We start from the raw sequence: 19,269 nt of genomic DNA on the forward strand, positions 1-19,269 counted from the left end.
AAAAGGGGCTTTGAATTCTGGCCAGGGTGGCCCCAGAGAAGCTCCTCACCTCCACGTGTGTGTGTGGACATGTCCTCTGCGTAGCTTCTTCCACTAGACACCAGGGAAACAGCGATTTTGAAGAATAATAGTGGTACTTACTCATCTTAGATTCCCAATTCTGCCTCTAGCTTGTTTGATAGCCATCTGCTGAAAAACTAACTAGCAGTTTATTTAAGTGAATGCCTAGCTTTTAGTCTGTGAGTAGTCTTACTAGGTTAATACACAAGTTAGGTATATAGTTAAGAAAACTGGTGATACAAGGTCTGGACCTACTAGAAGTTGACTTCCATCAGAGAAAGGCAGGGATTTTTTTTTTTTTAAGCTTTCTGGCTTCATTTCAGCTTCCTCTATTTTTTCATATATTTATTTACTGGAAAGACAGGAGAAGAGAGCGTGAGGGGAGAAGGGAGGGAAGGAACACTGGGACAGCACATGCTGGGCTACAAAATGTAAAAAAGGTTTTTCAAAACCGCATGTTCTAAACATCACCTTGGAGTCATACAATAATAAATACTCAATATTACACTGAGAGGGTCTAATTGCCAAGTAACTATAGCAATGGAGAGAAAAGGCTGTCTTTGGACACATTCCCTCCTGCCTTAATTTTTCCCTGGGGTGGGGAAGGGGTACAGAGAATGTGCTCTAGATCCTTAATGGATAACGTTTTCCAGAGCCCCCTCTGATCACTCAGTGACTCCGGGATTTAAAAGAAGCAGACCGACTTCTCAGAAGGAAGCTGGAGGTTCAAAACAATTATACTGAACTATTCCATCTCCTTAGGAAGGGTTTAACATGCCAGGATCCTGACGCAAGGCTGTCAGAATACATTGAGACCCATTACACAGCAACGCAACCCTTTATGAAGCACCGCCTTACAGTCCAACAGCTCACCACCGCTTCCTTCACCCCCGAAGAAACAGCGCTTTCCAGTGAGCCTAACAGTCTGAAAATGAGTAAGTGTGAAGTGAGACTACACATTGGCCTGCACCGGGTATTTGTTTTTGCCAAAGAGAAGACCACATTTCTGGGTTGTTTTTAAACACCGATTTCTGGAATTTAATTTTGGGGAAAAAAAATGAAAGAATTATCTGGAGGCTTCAAGTATCTTTCCCCTCCTGATATTTTCCAGAGCTGTTTGGAAATGGGAGGGTGGAGCTGGCATATTGGGACACACCACTGGTCAGTGGTTTCAGAAAAAAACTTCTTTATCCAGTCAGGGAAAAAACTGCTTGATCCTGTTGGTATTTTTATAAGTAGCTTGATGCATGGTTCTATTTGTGATACCAACTATGCAGCAATGCCAAGTGATTTGAGTAAATTGCAGAGGGAGGAGGAGAAAAGGAAGATCCCTCTACAGAAGAACAAGAACTGCCTTCTCCAGGGAAACATCTTGAACCTGCAAGGACTTAGTTTAACCAAGTGCCTTCCAAAACAGTTTTAAAAAAGCTATTTAGATTTTTTAACTAAGTAAAAGTAATAGGCAATTGTGATTATTTAGTGATACGTGAAGGAGTTGAACTAAACCAAATATAGGAAAAATCTTTCATCATTGCTCCAGATCAAAACCAGTTATACTTTTAAGAGAAATGAAAGACCGCAAACAATAGTAACTTTAGAAAGTTTTTGCCAAAAAAATTGGCAAAATTTTTGCCAAAGAGAGTTTTTACTTCTATTTGTTGCTTTAGTCTTTAATTAACATTTTTTAAAACTTCCAGTTTTATAAAGCAGTAGAGCCTCCTCCTCTCTGACTTGATAAAGAAAACTGTCAGAACTTGAAGAAATCAAAACAAGTAATCACAGCTAAAAATTGCCTTACCAAGTGTGAATGGGGACATTATTGCTTGAAAAACATTCTGTATTTTTTCACAAGGCTTCTGGAGAATGACTTCCAGAAAACCTACACATTTGCAATATACAGTTCATTGCAGTAAGTTTGAAAATATTCACACTTACATTCCTGGTTCCACAACGCTGTAGCACACTTCAGGATGTGCCAAAGACCCATAAATCAGTGAGAACCCTTCCCACACCTCCTTACTGTAATATTAGCATCCTATTATATGGAATAACTTCTTGATTATGGTAGTCTTTTCTTCCTGATCTATTCAGCTCTTCCCAATTAAGCAAGAAGGTGTGGGGCCCAGGTTGCTCTTAAGTAAAAGAGGTGATCCCTGGGATGTCGATAGAGATTGGCAACAGCTGTTTTTTTCGCACCCCTGTACCTCATTTTAGGCCCTGAAGAGGTGTTGAGGACAGCCGGCAAAGGTACAGGAGCTGTGTAGGACACAGCACCTCTGCAAGCCTTGGCGAGGGAAAACCTACATGGGAATGCGTGTCCAGCTGGATATACCCAACCCTGCAGTGAGAGAGATGGGACGCTACAGCAAAGATCAGCTCTTACTAAAGATGAGGTGAGAGCCTTGAGGGAAGCGGGTCGACAGGGGTGGGCTCAAGCAGGGGGCTTCTGAGGGGATAGGGATCCTGCCTTAGGCTCAGGGATGCGAGGCCTCACAAGGACACAGCGGGAGCCCTGGCTGAAGGGATGGGGCCCAGGAAGGGATGGGGCCCAGGAAGGGACGGGGCTGTGGTGGGCCGGGTCCTACGGGGAAAAGCGCGCTGTTGGGCCGGGCCCAAGGTCGAGCGCGGCGGCCATCGCACCCTCCCGCCGGTAACCTTGACAACGGCGGCTGGGCCGGGAGGAAATCTCGCGAGATGTGGCGCTCTGCCGCTCGTCCGCGCCGGAAGATCTCGCGAGAGTTTCGCGGGGGAGGAGGCGAGGGCACGGCCTGAGGTGGGAGGGGACGGCCAAGATGGCGTCGGAGGGCGAGCTGGGCAGGAAGTGGGACCGGTGTCTGGCGGACTCCGCCGTCAAGCTGGGTAAGGGCGGGGAGGGTAGGGTGGAGGGGGGAGGACCCGGGGAGGAGCGGTGGCGGCCGGCCGGGCGCTCCCGGGGCTGGGAGGGCCGCTGCTCGCCCGGCCTCGCGGTGCGGCCGGGCCCGGCGAGGAAGGGCCCTGTGAGGCCCTGTGCCCCCCGCCGCTCCGGGCCCGGCCTAGGTTGGCGGCGGCCTCGCCGCGCTGTGCTCGGGCGGCAGGGTGTCCTGCGGCTCCGCCCTCAGCACAGGGCAGCGCTGCCCCCGGGGGTCGGGGACCGGCGCGGCGGGAGGGAGCCGGGCGGCCCCGGGCCTGGCAAGGTGACCTTGGCCGCGGGCACAGACCCCCGCTGGACCCGCTCCCACGGCCGCCCCGGGCTCTTCTCCCAGGCCCGGCCCCGTCTTACCCGCGATCCGGTAGCGGAGGGTCGGTTTTGATCTCTGGTTACTCCCTCCGTTGAAGAGGAGAGGTTTCCGTGGGAAATCTCCCTCTGTGCCGAGCTCCGCGCCTAGCGGGACGCCTCCTGCCCTGAATGAATGGACCCCGGGCAGGCATAAGCGGGTCCTTCAGCGCCACGACCTTGCCTGCCTTTAGTTTCGCTATGATGACGGCTTGGTTTCCGAAATCTGTTTCTGCAGAGCTGTTCACATCACTCAGTGTATGAGGTGGGCTGTGTTTATTAAAAGCAATATGCAGCGTGACATGCTGATAGCTTTGGCATGTGTTACTTAGTACAGTGTGTGCAGTTTGACATTGAGAAGCTTTCCGTCCGGTGTCCCAACCCTGCAGACAGTTGTGCCTTTTCTTTAAGTAGGGGAACAGTTCCGTTGATTTTCTTCTGTGCTTATTTGTCCTTAAAGTTAGGACTATGCGCATGCCTGCAGTGCTTCAGATTTGCCACAAATCATTCATAACATTTCACGTAGAACTGTGAGTTTTATGGGTGATCGTAATTGTGTATGCGCAGTTCAGTGCTCTTCATGTGACAGGCTGGCAAATCGACTAGAGAGAGGTTTTGGCTTTATGGAGTGTGTATACCAAAGCAAATCTTTAAATGCAATGTATAGAGCAAGAAGTGAAGTACCTGAGATGAAACGTATGCGTTCCGTGTTGGTGCAGAAGGCTCTTTTAGAACCATAAATAATATCTGAGAAATGTGAATGTTTATTTCTTGTTGCTGTAGTGGCCTTATGCTTGAAAGCTGATGAGGAACTCAGGGTTTTAGTTGCCTAATACTTTTCCATTAGAAAAGATGTTTAATAATTTTAAGTAAACTGAAACTTCCATTGTTTATAACAGGCCTTTGAAAAGTGTCAAGTGCTGCAGAGCAATGTTTTGCCTTATGAAATTCAGGTTTGTCTGACAAACATATCCAGATATGTTTATGTTTCCATAGCATTGGTTGCTTTATCATAAAATATTAAGTATGCCAAATTATAAACAAGAACTTGTTCCATGCTGCAGCTGTACATGTAGGAATCCTGTACATGGAAAGCCTTTCCGGGAGGCTGAAAAAAGTGGGATACAGAGGTGATTACGATGCAGCATGTCTCTTCAGCAAGCCTTTCGTTTTAATTTGGTGTTTTCTTCCATCCTGAAGTGGCAACAGAAGAAAGAAAATGTGTGTAGACTTTCCGCGCTAGTGCTCTAGACCAAGGATTCCCAGTGTTAGCTGTATGATGGCATTGAGTAGCGGTCTCAGTAAAACTCATGTTTTTGATTAGGTTGCCCAAAAAGGGCATGTGGGCTGCAGCTCTTTAATTTTATCCTTAGCACTAAACCCAGCGCGATGGCCTCAGCTGTGTGTTTCTCTTCGTGTGTGCTAGCATTTTTCTGTTTTGTGTGCTTTTACGATTGATTTAGTAACTGAACTGTCTTTGCTGGCAACCTCCTCCATGGCATTAACAACAAATGACTCGGTATGAACTTTGGAAGCCAGAACAACCCAGAAGTTGCTTCATACTCCAGTAGTTTGTGGCTGAAGATGATGATGGCCTTTAAATGTGAAGTGAGTCGGTGGCCTAGCTACGCAAACTGTTAACTGAGTGCTGATAACAAACTTTCTCAGACTATCTCCATGGAAATGATTGTTTTCTCTGCAGGGACTTTAAAAACCTGCGTGGTTGTGATGATTGTTCTTGTAATATTGCTGCAAAGTTTGCTGGAGTTTCTAATAAACTATCAAGGGGAGTTCTTATACTGGAAAGAAAGAAAGAAAATAAACTTTTTTTACTTGAGAATGTCGTTGCTTGTTACGTGGGATATAGAAGTTTACCAAATCCTCACTTTGTCAGACTTTTCCTTTGGTGGCCACAGTTTCCTTCCCGTACGTTCCTTTACATCCTTCCTGAGTGCTATTGCAAGAGAGATCTTTCCAGCCAATGGCTGGGGAAAACAAACATTGTGATTAGCCCTGTGTTTTCCCATTCCAGACCCTGTAAATAAAGGAAAGCACTGCATTTCTGAAGCCTTGCACTTCCAGTTTTCCAGTGTGTGTGAGAACTGTAGAGACAGATAACTCCTGTGGATTAATTTGAGGGCTGGAGGGATGTGGGAAACAGAAGAGAGTGAGAAAGGGAAGTAGCAGCTATCAGGATGACTTTATTAGCAATAGTATGTTTTAAATAATAGCTGGGGGCTATGCAGCCTGTCCTATCATGTATTAGTCTGTCAGGCTTTCCACTACAGTTGCGTAAACCAGTATATTCGTAGTTGGTTGTGTTGTTTGTAGTTTGGAGTTTTAGTTGGACATCAAGCTCCTGGAAGAAACTTGATCTCCTGCCACTAAAATGTCCCAAATATGTATTTATCTTATGTTAGATCTTTTGAAATGCTGTATTATGTTTTAGACCCCTTGGTCACTACCTGGGTGCATCTTGTAATTTAGTATTAAAGCTCTTTCCTCTTAGTTCAAAACAGAATATGTTGTCCGGTGTCGTTAAGACAGTATTTCATTTCAAAGAGTTAAGTACTGTAAACCTCTGTATGCCTGCACAAACCATCGAAACATTGTTAAATGGAGTTTTATGTGCTCACCTCCTTTTTACTAGGACTGACATTTGTTTGTTTTGCTAATGATGAGGATGGGTCTAGGTGTTTTTGTTCCCCTTCCCTTTCTAAATCTAGCTGTAACCACAGTGTTTTGTGTGTAGTGGGCTGGGTTGTGCTTTCTTGGCTGAGCAGGCGGTTTCTCCGATGGGGTGATCCAGATCATGCTGGCTCTGGCTTCGCACCATTCTCGAGCCTTTCCACCCATGCAGTCATTTAAATAATTTAACTTTCTGTTCCATCTTTCTTCCTGATACTGATTTTTCTCACCCATCAGAAAAGCTGCTTGTTTCGTGTAGGGGGAAGGAGAATCAAACTACTTCTGCTTTCTTTTTCTTCCCAGCTTGCAAAGCTTTATAAACTCCTGTGTCCTCTCCAGCCTTCACAACCATTTCTTCCTTTTTATCAATAGAGGTCTGCAGAGAAGAGACAGGGAAGTAAATAGTATTGTAGTCTTCTTCCATCCTACCAGCTTCAAACCCTGTTTAAAGGGTTTGCTTGTTTGTTTAACTGATTGATAGTTCATGCCGCTTTATTTGGAAAGATGATTACTCATGAAGGACTGACAGAGTTGGGTTTTTTTCTCTGCAAGGCTATAATTTTGGACAAATTATTATTATATGCTGTTTCCAGGGAACGGGGAGGCAATAAAGAGTATGTGTGTAAGGGGAGGGAGATTTGTGTGCCTGTGTGTCTTAATTTGTTTTGAAGCTGTTGTAGTTTTAAATGAGTTGAACACTGTAATTTACCTGATACTGAAAGGTAATCCTAGGAAAGCTGTTTACTTCTTGGCTTGTGTGTTAAGTTGCTGTGCTGAAGTTTTGGTTGTTTTTTGGTTTTTTTGTTTGTGTGAGGGTTTTTTTGGTTTTGGGGTTTTTTTGAGACACATTTTGATGTATGTCTGTGTTTGACCAAAATTCAGCCTGGAAGCTTGCAGATAACCCAGTGTACTAATGTTCATTTTCCTCTAATCCTCTGTTTTGACATCTGAAAATAAAATGCTTCTAATTTCCATTTAATAGGGTTTTTTTTAAGAGAAAAGGGCACTTTCATTTCTCCTGCAACTGTTACATGATTTCTTCTGGCTTGCATCATCCGGCCTGCTTGAATAGTGGTTTCTGTTAATGGCAAGGGTGAAATTGTATTGTTTGTGTCATTCCACAGATTGGATATTTCAGAAAGAATCATTGTATGGATTGCAATGTCAGTATTTTTAAATAACCCTTCACATGGTTATGAATAGGATAAAGTTAGTCTATATAATGATAAAACTTGATTATACTTTCTGAAAACTGGATTAGACTTTCTCTAAATATACAAGAATCCTGAAATTCCTGTTTTGAAGTGGTTTTTTGCTTGGCAATTGTAATGTGGCCATCCAATCTTTGCTACCAGGTCAAAAGACTTGTTCTTCACTTGGGATTTTTTTTTTTAATACTGGAGAACACAAATATTATATGAGCACACAACTGCATTGTTATGCAAGCCTTGTTTGTAACCCCAAGTTATTTTCCTTTGTCATATGGGAGAAGATCCAATTCTACTAGTTGTATCTTGTAGCAGACCAAGTAGTGTAAATATTAACTGCTTATGGCTTAGGCTGTGCAGGGAGACAATACAGCCAACGAAAAAATGTTTTATTTGGAAGAGGTGGACAAATGCTCTTCCGAGAATAGGCTTTTAGTCAAAAATCTAACAGCAATATTTAGTTAAGTTGTTAGCAGAGTTCTGAGTACAATGACCGTCTACAAATTAAGGGGCTGCTTTTGGAAGAAAAAGACAGGAAGATCTTCAGGAATCCAGGTCTCTCTTCTCCGAACTGCGTTGTGTCCTGCTGTTCCTCTTGGCTGGCCATCTGACCTAGTCAGGAAACCCTGCCCTGCCTAGGTGTGCCTGATCAGCTTGCTAACTGAAGCTGTGAGCGACGCTGGGGGGAAGCCACACTCGACCCTTGCTCCAGCCTGCTCTTGGCAATATTTCTGGTGTGCAAGAAAACCTGAAAGAAGAGCTGTGACATCCGTCTGATAGTGCAGCCATTTAAAACCCCAGACTATGTAAGATCTCCTCTGCTGGAAATGAATCCAAAGTGCACTGACTTCCTTGTCCTCTGCATTAGTGCATTGGTAAGATGCTTGCTGTGCCTTCTTTGGGAGGTGGCACATAGTGACACTGTCCAGGGGAAGGGGACTCTAGCCAAGTGATATCCTAAACCACTTACTTGGTCCTTGAAATGTTGCAGCCGTAGGTGGGAACAAGTCTTTGTTCTTTGTTATATCAGATCTAGTTCTCTGAGGAAAATCCTTTCGGGCTGCTGGCACATCCTTGGTGATAATAAATTGATAGTGAGAGATTTGAGAAGGATCAGGCTTCTTTCCGTAGCATTTCTGCTAGCAAGATGCCACCATAATGCTTCTTGCTCTAAATTGCCTCTATTTCTTAGCTGGGCCAGTAGACGTCAGTAATGGTCAACCTATGTTGGATGGGTGTGAAGAAGCATGATTGCCAACCCTCATAGTTAGGCTTGCAAAAGCCCTAAGTGTGGATGTGTTTACTCCAGCAAAACTTCTTTTTAGCAATGCTATTGTTTTCATTAGTGGAATATTTTATTGTAGTTAGACAAGGTAGAGTTTTCTGTCAGGGGTATTTCCCATATTATGAGTATCTTGCTGATTTCTTATATATGTGCTTCTAAAGTGAGTGCAACCCTGATTTCGTCTAAAAGCTTGATGCAATATTGATGAGATCCTTTGTTGTGCTGTGTATTCAAAGAGCAGCTGCCACTCTTCTCCCCTTCCCCTTTTAAAAGAGGGAGGAAATGTGTGTGCCCTCTCATCTCACCAGTACATTCACCAGTGTGAGGATTAAAAGTTTCTGGTCTGGCTACAAGACTATCACTGTGATTACATGGGACATCATGGGCTAACAGCGATACTTCCCGCTGCTGTGTGTCCATGTGCGAAAGTGCTGGTGTTTATCTAAGGTTGGCTTGCGGGCAGCGGTTGAACTGCAGGAGTGCTTAAGGGTGAAAGCGGCCCCTGCAAGCATGTTGGGATTTTTGTATTATAATGGTATTTGGATATTTATATTCTGTCATTCCAAGTATTCTGTGTTACTACAGTCAAATGCTAGAAGAGAACAAAACACACTTTTTTCCTGCTTCTTCCTCGAGTACTTGGTATATAGTTTCACGATGTTTTCTTCTAGTGTCCTTGCTCGTTTTTCTGTCTGCTATGTAAACAATCCACACAACGGGGGAGATGAGAATGAAAGCTTCAAAGTTGGTGTTTGAAGAAAATCTGATTCATGCCATGAAAGACCTTGCTAAGAGTCTGCTTAAAATTAATTCTCTCTGTAAATAAGTGATTTCACGGTCTCTGATTTCTAACTGGTGCTAAGTGCTGCCCTGTAAAGGCCCTGGTGTATGAAGAAGGCTCTCCTCCCCATTTTTGCAAAACAATTATCTATGTATCTTGTCAAAGTGGGATTGGAGGGGGGCAGGACGGGACACCCTACAACAGGAGGGAGAATATAGTTTTGAGAGTTACTTGCCTTTTTTGTTTGTTTCAAAGATCTTGACTTTTCTTGGGTATTTCCTCACCTAAAGCAAATTTTAGTACTGGACTGAGCTGATGCTCATTTGAAACTTCCACTGCATCAGGCCTGTGGATGAGATCTGCTGTTGGACCTTGAAGCTGTTGCTGTCACTGTCCCCAGAGAGAAGCTAACCGAGCTCAATAGATTTTCTTGATTCTAACGGAAGCTCTCTTTCTAGTTGGGAAGGAATCTTCTCTGTTGGGACAAGTCCATGACCTATTTTAGAGAGTCTTGTCTGTACAGAGTGGTTGCTATTTTGTTAGAACAAGAAGCCATCTTCCAGGAGCTCCTTCTCCATTTTATTTCAATCATTTAGTTCTTTTAATTGTAAAATAACAGAATCTGAAGGAGAGGAGGCTGAAGCTCTCTGTTTTGTATTTGTGTGTAAGGAATGGCTGAGGAAAATAATAGTTTTCTTTTTGTCATCAGATTACATAATTGAAAAACTTCCAGCTGCTATAGTGACAGCAACACCTTCGCCAGATGTCAACGAGCATATTTTAATCCTTCTATTTTGAGTTTCCAGCTATTAAAGAAAAGTATACCTAGGTATGGCAGTCTCAATAGCTGCTTCAGCCCGTAGCTACTTGGGTAGCCTAGGAGAGAACCGTGTAGTATCGCTGTTAGAGGGACTGTTGATTAAATTTATAGAAAAAGCATTTCCCAGATGTTCTTATGGGGCAGGAGCCCATCCTGAAGATTTGTGTTTCTCTCCGAGACACTTTTATGATGTCCTGTTGGGTATACGGCGCGTGCTCTTCTGTGTGTTAGATTGATTTGAGGTACTGTGACGGTTTTTTTTTTTTTTTTCTTGGAAGGTGTATGAGCCAAAAAAGTAGAATGAAAAAGTTTTGGAGACTGGGCTTTCTGCCTAATACCAATTCCGTGTGGCTGTGCTGGTCTGTACGGCCGGGACGCTTACTGGGGAGCGGGAGTAAGATGTCCACAGAACTGTCCTGTCCCCTGTTGACACTGACTGTAAATGAGTTTAAGCTGAAGTGATAGATGTAGGGTGGAAGAGACTTTTTCTAGTTAAACATTTTAAACTGTCAGAGGAGGTGAAAAATGTGTTGTACTCTTTCCTGTGGCCTTTTCCTCCAAAGAGTCTGTCATGCAAAAAAAGGAGGGAAAATGTGCCCGGCGTGGATCAAGCCTTTAGCTTTTCCATGTTCGTTTGTTTTTATTGTAAGACAAACCTTTCATGTTTTATTGTTATGAAGTTAAAGCCTGGCCTAGAGGTGCTGATCTTTAGTAGAAACAGCTGCAGACTGAGTGTCCCCTGGTCAGGTGGGAGGCTCTTTGAAGCAACATGTTGCCTCTTTAAAAGGAAATTGAGCATGTGAGAACTTAAACCTGTAAAACTCATCAACAGCTCTGCCATTGTTTATCTCTGGTGTAACTTTATATAGAATTAAAATGAAACGCGTTACTTTGCTTCCAAGACAAGATGGTTTAGCTCCCCCTTGGTCCTGGAGACACAGGAAATGACCACATAACCACAAATACTTTCTAGTGGAATGAAGATGAGTGACAAACTATCGACAGGAATAGGTTCTTAACCAGATGGGCTAAGAAATTAAATGTAGCTAAAGCTTCTGGTCTTAAGTTAAAACCAATGCTTAAATGTTAAAACCAAGTAGAAAAGAGCAAATGCTGTATATGCACTGGCTGACGTGAGGGGGCAGATCTGAGCGTTTCTTGTTGATCAGGTGTTGCGAACAGCAACAGTTTTCAGCATAAACTGTAGTCCGTTCCTCAGTCAGAAAAGGAATGAACCAAACTGCCTTTGGGATGAGGGAAGCTAAGGTGCTTTTTTGGTTTTGTTTTTCAAGTTGCCTTCTCGTACAGAAAACAAAAAACCATTAGCTGTCAGATCTCCTCCTTTACTTCTCTTGTAGCATTTTCATTACTTAAAGCGAGGCCCTAGATATCTTACGATCACCTTTTTAAACTGATCAGCCACTGTACTGCCCTTCCAGCTGGAACAGGGTGCAGTGATAGCTTCTAAAACTGACACTGTGCATCTTCATGAAACAGAAGAATCCCTTCCCTAGAACCAGGCTTATCACTACTTCAGAAAAAAGCTTTCTTAGGAAAGACCATTCTGTCTTAACAAGTCAGTCATGCTGGACCACATCTGCTTAACAGTGGTGTTGGGTATTAGTGTGGGGGAAGACCTAGGGTTTGTTTTAGGCTTAGGCTGAATTGCAGTTGGCAGAAATAATAAATTTTTCACCTTTAAGTATATCCTGTAGCTTCCCCCATGGCCAACAGGAAGCAGCATTGATGGCATCTGTGTGGAGCCCTTACAAAGGGGGGTGTAACGTGAGAGAGCATCTGAAGGAGGTGGAGAGAATAAAAGATAATGAAGATTTCTGGACACAGATGGAAAGAAACTGTGTTAACTATAGCTGCTTCCTTAGTGCAGACTTTTCTTAAGACAAGAAAGTAAGCAGTTTACCACCACTCTGGTAAGAATAATGTGGGTTTGACTGGTAACATGGAAAATGTGGTGACATTAGAAACTGCCTGGGCTCTGCATCGAGATGATGCAGAATTTGTCATCCTGTAAATCATTTCTCATTGATTAGCTAAACTGTTTGGATTGGCAGAGGGGATCTTTTCTTGGACAGGAAGCATAGGACCAGTATCACTCACTGCATGACAGTCCTTCTGAACCGAACAGTTCAAACAACGCCTAGTGCTGTCTGAAAGGAAAGTAATTACCTCCAGAAAGTCCTTTTCAGACCTACAGTACAACAGCCCAAAACAAAGAGGCAGCGTAACTACGTATTGTAGGAAAAGACTGGCAGAGGGAGTCAGGTCAGAGGGCCAAACAGTTGTCCGTTGGATGAATTCTTGAAGATAGTAATTATCCTTAATAGCATAAACATTCTGCGAGAGCCAACACCAGCTGTATTATAGCAAAGGTACACAAGGAAGGCCCTACTTGGGGAGGGGGAGTGGAGGAATTAGCACGGATGGTGCTCTTAGTAATGCATGATGTCTCTTCCAGTCTGCATATAAATGCTGGTCAGTGACACGCTATGAGTAGTTAGCTGTTTATACAAGATGCTCCAAGCGGTGTATCTTGTACTGTCTGAAATGCAGAAAAAGCCTGAAGCTCTGACCAGACATCTGAGGAACTGAGACTTTCCCTTAGCTGTGCAAATGATTAGAGTGAAAACCTGACCTTGTGCGAAATGCTCGGTTTCTAAAATGTCTGGGGGAGTTATGTCAGGACCACTTGGCAGGCGGTCAAAGTTCTTCCCTGCAGTTGCCTGTCTTGTAAGCCTACTCCAAAGTTGTAATGACCTGGTAAAGTAGTTACCTCTGTCACAATTGCAAATCTGTAGTAAAATGAAAAGAGTTTTCAAAAGCAACTCTGATTTCCAGCTCTCAGTAAATATGGAGAGTGAAGTCCTAACAGGAGAGTAAACATAAGGGGGGTTGCTCAGATCATCTGTTCGGTCATCTCTGCTCTAATATTTGAGGATTTTTGAATCAGTGAAAAATGTGGTGTGCTTATTTAATTTACTAGGTAGTGCAGTAAGTATTGTTTCAATAATCTGTGCCTCAGTAAGAGCTACCATTAGTGTACTTTTTGCAGAAAAAAGGTTTAAAGAGCAGAAGGAAACTTAAAAAAAAAACCCAATGTACTCCTATACGCCAAGAGGGTATAGGATTCTTTGGCGTTGTTCTGGACTCAACCCACTTAGTAATGCATTCAACAGGAGCTTAAATAAGGATCACATGCTTTTAGAGATATTAAAAAAAAAGTATGTATTTTAATTAATAAAACCTGTTATGTTAGATTTCTTGTATTGAAAGGAGAGAATTAAAACCCATAACAGGATGTGTTTGCTACAAAATAAACCTGAAACTGCTAGGTATGTTTTTAATGAGCATATGCATGACTGATTTTTTTTTTTCCCCTTCTTTAAACTTTTGTACTTCTGCGCCTTATCTAAAATTCTTGTCCTTAGTGGATATAATTAAAGGTAGACTTTACCCACTGAACTCAAACTTTTCACTGTTATATTTATTGGGTCATGAGAGGAGTTTTGCAGACTTGCCTGACTTCTTGCAAAAAAAATCATAAGCGCACCTTCCAAGGAAAGGAAAAATGACTTTAAAATATGCCAGCCGAGTTCTTTAATGGTGCTTGGATACAGTTTTTTTCAACTGCTGCAGTTATTTCTATATATAGTATAAGGATGTGAAAAGTCATTCATTCCTAATGTGTTTAAATATGCTCCATAATGAATGTTGTGGATGTGAAAGATAAGCAGCCTGGAGCTTTCTTTTGCAAGGTATAGGGTAACACAAAGCATCAAAGTTTTGCTGCCCTCAGGACACACATTGAAGTAGTTAAAGTAGTGAGATAAATGAAATACAATAAGATATTCATCTGCAAAATCTAAAGCTCAAGGACACAATAAGTTTTCATTTAAGTGTTTCTCATTTGCTGACAATGAGCCAAATGAATCTTAATTCCACATTGTAGATGGTGACAGAAATTCAGTAACTTTCCCTGGGATGAGAGTCTGGTTTGTTTCCCAGATCCTTCTGATAATGTTCTTGTATATGTTGGGATTCTAATCTGAATTAGCTGTTTACAGTTACTTAAGAAAACAAGAATTATTTTTTTCAGAATTGCTATTTAAGAAGATTTTTGTTTGGTGTGCTGAAGTAAGATGTAGTCTGATACTCCTGAGTTGGAACAAAGAATTACTGTAAAGAACTAAATAATTTTCCATTACTTTGCATTATCTTAGTCCTCACTCACTGCATTTCTTCTTACAGGTGCTGGATTTGGATTAGGAATTGTTTTCTCAGTCATCTTCTTCAAAAGTGAGTATGCTGCAGTAATCTTGACTGCCTGGTTTCCTAATTTCTGTCTATCATAGGTGCAGTTTAAAACCAAGAAATCTTTGAGGCATGTAAAACTTAATCAGCATGTTAGACCAATTCTTTCATTATTGGTCACGTCTTTTCAGTTGAAATGGAGTTACCTAAACTTTTAACTGTTGTATAACAAGATTGTTACACGCGGCATCTCTCTAAGCTCCTACTGTGCTCAGCTCAAATTCTGGAATTGCAGGAAACCCTGAGCCAAATTACTGGAGCCATGTGTCTAGACATCAGTTTATGCCAGTCTTGCCAGGGTTTTAAAACTGATCTAAATTCTTTTTCAGTTATGCTTTGGTAACAGAATAATTTTCAGTAATATCTTGAATTTGGAGATTGCTCTCCATTAAATTCTAAATATGATGTCTTACTCACTGTTACGCTTGTTCTTCTGAAGTGGTCTGGTTTTTAGCCGATTTTAGGACTTGTAGAACTTGAAAATGCCTAATATGCATCTTCCAGTAATTTATTCTTTCTTGGTGCTTATTTAACAATGCTATCACTGTCGTGTGAAATGAACAGCTTTTCTTGACTTTAACTTTTCCTCTCTGCTTGCCTTCCACCACAGGAAAGACATGGCCTATCGCTTTTGGGTCAGGGATGGGGTTAGGAATGGCTTATTCCAATTGTCAACATGACTTCCAGTCTCCGTATCTTCTCCATGGTAAATTTGTAAAAGTAAGTATCAGTACTAGCTACTATTAACTGGTAACTGTTTATAAGTTAGCATTAAACGGTACATCTAGACACCATTTAAATGGATATTCCTCTGCCTTTCCCAAAAGAACACAGAAGGTAAGAGGAAACTTGTGTGGCTGAAGCGGGGGTGGTTCCCCTGCTCTCTAGAAATTTTTCATGTCTGGTGTGTTTAGCAGTAAACTTACTAGACTGAATACATGGGATTAGTTTAACAGATCCTGCAGGTAGGTTTTCCCACAACCTGAAAACACAACCATAAAAATACATGTTAGAAAAATAGAATAGAATAGAAAGCTGAAGAACTAACCTAACGGTAAGATTCTGTCTTCAGACTTTGAAAGAGATGAGCTAGGAAGAAACTGAAAGTCATGTCAGGCATGTTAGGTAGATCTGCCTGTGGAAGTAGATCTTTGATCTTCTATGGTTTTTTTTCTTTTTTTGCAACAGGAAAACACTAATCACTTGTAAGTTTTGTGGCTTGTTTGGCTGGATAGTAATGTAATAATTAGTCTGAAGAAACTGTACACTTTAAATAGTTTTGAAGAGAATAACTTAAATGAGTTCAGTATTATCACTGACCATGCTAGGATAGAATATTTAAAACCAGATTAATTAGCAGGAACAATTTGTGCGCTTGCAAACTGCCTACAGTGCACTAAGTCCACAAACTGACTGCATTAATATTTTCTTTATTTCCTCACATGTAAAAGTTGGAGCTGTTCTTATGGTAATTTATCACTGTGGCATCTGGAAAAAAAAAAAAAAGGGGGTGTGCATCCATATTTTGGATCCACAAAGCCATATACTGCTAAAAGCCTTTCACTGATATCGGTGGAGAGGCATCCATCAGGACATATTTATAGTTATTTTAGCACTTCAGAAAGTACTGAGGTAAAATGTTCTGCCACGAGCTCTTCATGGCAAGTACACAGAATGCAAAATTGCTCCTGTATCACTCGTCTGCCTAATGAAGGAGGCCTGAAGGTGTTTTTAGGCTTTTTCCTGATACATCTAGAGCTGTAAGTTGAGTCTGGTCCTCCTTAGATTTACTGGCAGATGAGCTTTTGCCAGCCTTCTGCAGCCCTACCAGACATACCTGTTTACAAATACTGTCTTCAGCTGCCTGTAAAGAAAGGGAAACAATAACAAGATTCTTGAACAACTTCTTCAGAATAAAATATTTTGGATAGCAATATAGAGAAACTGTGACTTAGATGCAGCTGATACAACATTGCCAGCTACAGCCCAGAATCAAAAGTCTGTGCATGACTCTTCTGGCCAGATTTGTTAACATCAAAACATGTTAGCTTCCCACACCGTCCTGAGGGTATTCCTCCAATTTATGTCTCCAAAAAGAAACTGGAATGACATGTCTGTGCCTTCATGTGAATGGTAAATGCCCTGTTCACATGTTCTGAGAAAGCATTAGTCATTCAAGGATGCTTGTTACTAGGGATGTTGGGCAACAGAAAACCGACTTTCAGGTCAGCCTACTAAAGGATTTTGTTTGGATTAAGGACTAATCTGTGCTCTGGAGCAAGGGTGGTCCTTCGAAGCATGAGGTAATTGAAAGGACACTTCACAGAAGAAGCGCAGCTGCCTGCATGGCACAAGACTATACAAATAGTTTCCAGTGCACTGTCTCCACTAGCTATCTCTGGCACAAAAAGGCTGAACATGCTGGGAGAGGGAAGATGCGGATGAAGCCATCTAATGGTTAATGTCATTAATTCTCTCCAAAATGTCATGTCATGGATAATGGCTCCAGGGTTATTACAACAAAATTATTTCATTCCTGTTGGTTAGGAGCATGGAAAATACTGTTGCATTATCACTCATCTGTTTTTTTCCTAGAAAATACTGCTGTAACTAAACTCTATAAGACTTCCTTTACCAAACTGAGTTTCTGTTCAAATGCTAACTTGTCAAAATGTGAGATTCTGCAAGAAAATCAGCTTTATTAAGAGAGAGAGAAATGTAACACTGATTAGCTTGAACGAAATTATTTCTAGTTTTCCAAACCTGTCAAGTTCATAGGATCACGGGGTGACTCAAGTTGGAAAGGACTTCAAGGAGGTCATCTAGTCTGACCTCAAACCGGGGTCAGCTATGAGGTCATACCAGGTTACTCGGGGCTTTATCCAGTCTGGATTCTTGATTCTTCAGGATCAAGTTCTTAATTCTGAATCTTAAGTGAGAATGAGAGAGGACAGAGGACCTTCATGATACCAAATAATCAGGAGATTACAAAGCAACTTTGCAGCTGTTCTAGCTGAAATGTGGATCATCATGCTGCCCATCCTTTGGGTTAGTAAGTTGATCATGAAACACTAACACCAATGCAAGAGCCATGCATCTAGGCCAAGAGACTACTTAAAATGCAGAAAAGTTCTAATTTGTGGTCATAAGATTCTGAGGGCTTTTTAAGTAATTTGATCAAGTGGATGTCACTGTGACTTCAGCTGAATTTAAAATCAACATCTAGCAATTATTTCAAGGCTTAAAATGGTATGGCTGAGAATTGCGTGGCCTAAGGTTTCTTTGCAAAATGGAAAGTATCATATTTTTCAGGTTATTTAGCCTGTATTATTTATCACCCAAAATCCCACAGCCCTGTACTTTGATTGCAGTGTGGATTATATTGATGTGCAACAATACAAGAAGTTTGGCAACTGGAGCCTTTCTTCCTGCCCTTTGTGGCTTTGATTTCTATCTGATTTCTATTCAATCTGTGAATAGTTAACTTGAACAATAATGCTGGGTTTTTTTGAAGTACCCATTTTACCAGAATGGAGACTTACATGCATGAAAACATGGCATGCTTCTGGTATGAAAATAGCTGCTTAACTTCTCCATGCTCAACTCCTCAGTCTAGCAAAGGATGAAAATGTTAGCCTACCTTCTGGAAATGTTACAAGGCTAAGTGGCTTGCTTTACATCGTGCAGCACCTTCCATGTAAGGAACCCAAATGGCTTTTTAATAATATAAGCCTTCTTGCTTTACAGGAACAGTGACTAATGACTAAGACTATCCCAGTGGGAAGGAAGGAGAAATCAATGATTATTCCTCAGGAATACTGAAGTGCCCCTGAATAAGCCAACATTCTTCAGTAACGATCACCAGTAACTCTTTATACTCCAACAAACTGTTGCTGCACATGAAACAAAGTTCTGTTGCTTGTTTTGTATCGTGTCTGGAAAGTGCAAGGAAGAGCTCTTCTGGGAAATAAATAAAAGAAAAATGGCCTTCTCTGGTGTGTTGACTTTGTATGTGAGCGAGAGAGAGAGAGAGAGAATGGAAGGAGAGGACTTCATTTTTGAGTACCTAGCAGCTGTGACCACCTGGGTAAAAGCCACTGTGAGAGCTCTTCAGAAAAGACAGCCGCCGTATGTTCCTCTCCACTCTTGAAAGGCAACCCCCATCTAACATACAGTTCGGAGAAGCATTCCCACCTCATAAATCACCCACTAGACTCCTGCTGCTTGTGCCGGTGTTTGGAGAGGAATATAAATACTCCTATGTCCTGTTTGTACAGTTGCCCTTTAAAATTGGAATGTTGTCCTCTCCGAAGAGGCACAATCCAAAAGGGCAAATCGTAACTGTGTGACTGATGCAGCTAGCCAGTGCTCTCTCTTGTAGCTTTGAGTCATGGAGTGACCCAAGTTTGAAACTTCGCAGGATAGTGGGCGAATTAAACATATGCACATGCCGTCTGGCTCTGAGCTTACCTTTTAGGTTGATTGTTTTTTCACCCCTCTTCTGTGGGTGAACATATAGGTTTCCGTGTCTGGGAATGGGTCACAAATATTTAAAACTCGTTATTACCTTGGCAAGTCACTGGTCCACGTACTCCCTTCTATTTTACATTTACCCCAGTCCTTGTAATTACTTGTTGGCATGTTGTCTACTGCTCTTCTCCTGACTCGAGAGGTTGTCTTCACCGCTTTTTTACTCAGCACAATTTTCTAGCTGTTGAGATGGCTCTCAAGGACCTCTCTTCTTTCTCCCATGCTTGCTGCATATTGTCCATGTAGCACAAGATGTCTCCCGAGACAGAAGGGGAATGGTATAGATGGATATGGAGCTTTCCTTTATTGAAAGCC

General features: G+C 42.0%; 1 protein-coding gene across 1 annotated transcript; it reads left to right on the plus strand.

Annotated features, from left to right (window-relative positions):
- Positions 1–2,808: 2,808 nt before the first annotated feature.
- On the plus strand, positions 2,809–18,415 carry MICOS10 (mitochondrial contact site and cristae organizing system subunit 10). Its single transcript, XM_072884279.1, has 4 exons — positions 2,809–2,919; positions 14,362–14,409; positions 15,035–15,144; positions 18,172–18,415. The coding sequence occupies exons 1-4, from the start codon at positions 2,853–2,855 to the stop codon at positions 18,178–18,180; spliced, it is 234 nt and encodes a 77-aa protein (XP_072740380.1). The 5' UTR covers positions 2,809–2,852; the 3' UTR covers positions 18,181–18,415.
- Positions 18,416–19,269: the final 854 nt, after the last annotated feature.

This window comes from Ciconia boyciana, chromosome 19 (assembly GCF_034638445.1).
Source record: "Ciconia boyciana chromosome 19, ASM3463844v1, whole genome shotgun sequence".
Classification (NCBI taxonomy): domain Eukaryota; kingdom Metazoa; phylum Chordata; class Aves; order Ciconiiformes; family Ciconiidae; genus Ciconia; species Ciconia boyciana.

What these genes read in the sequence shown, in the direction of transcription:
- MICOS10 (XM_072884279.1), top strand. Translation starts at nt 2,853, where the DNA reads ATGGCGTCGGAGGGCGAGCTGGGCAGGAAGTGGGACCGGTGTCTGGCG. An exon ending in GGACTCCGCCGTCAAGCTGG is followed by an intron (nt 2,920 to 14,361) that starts GTAAGGGCGGGG and finishes TTCTTCTTACAG; the next exon opens with GTGCTGGATTTGGATTAGGA. An exon ending in CTCAGTCATCTTCTTCAAAA is followed by an intron (nt 14,410 to 15,034) that starts GTGAGTATGCTG and finishes CTTCCACCACAG; the next exon opens with GAAAGACATGGCCTATCGCT.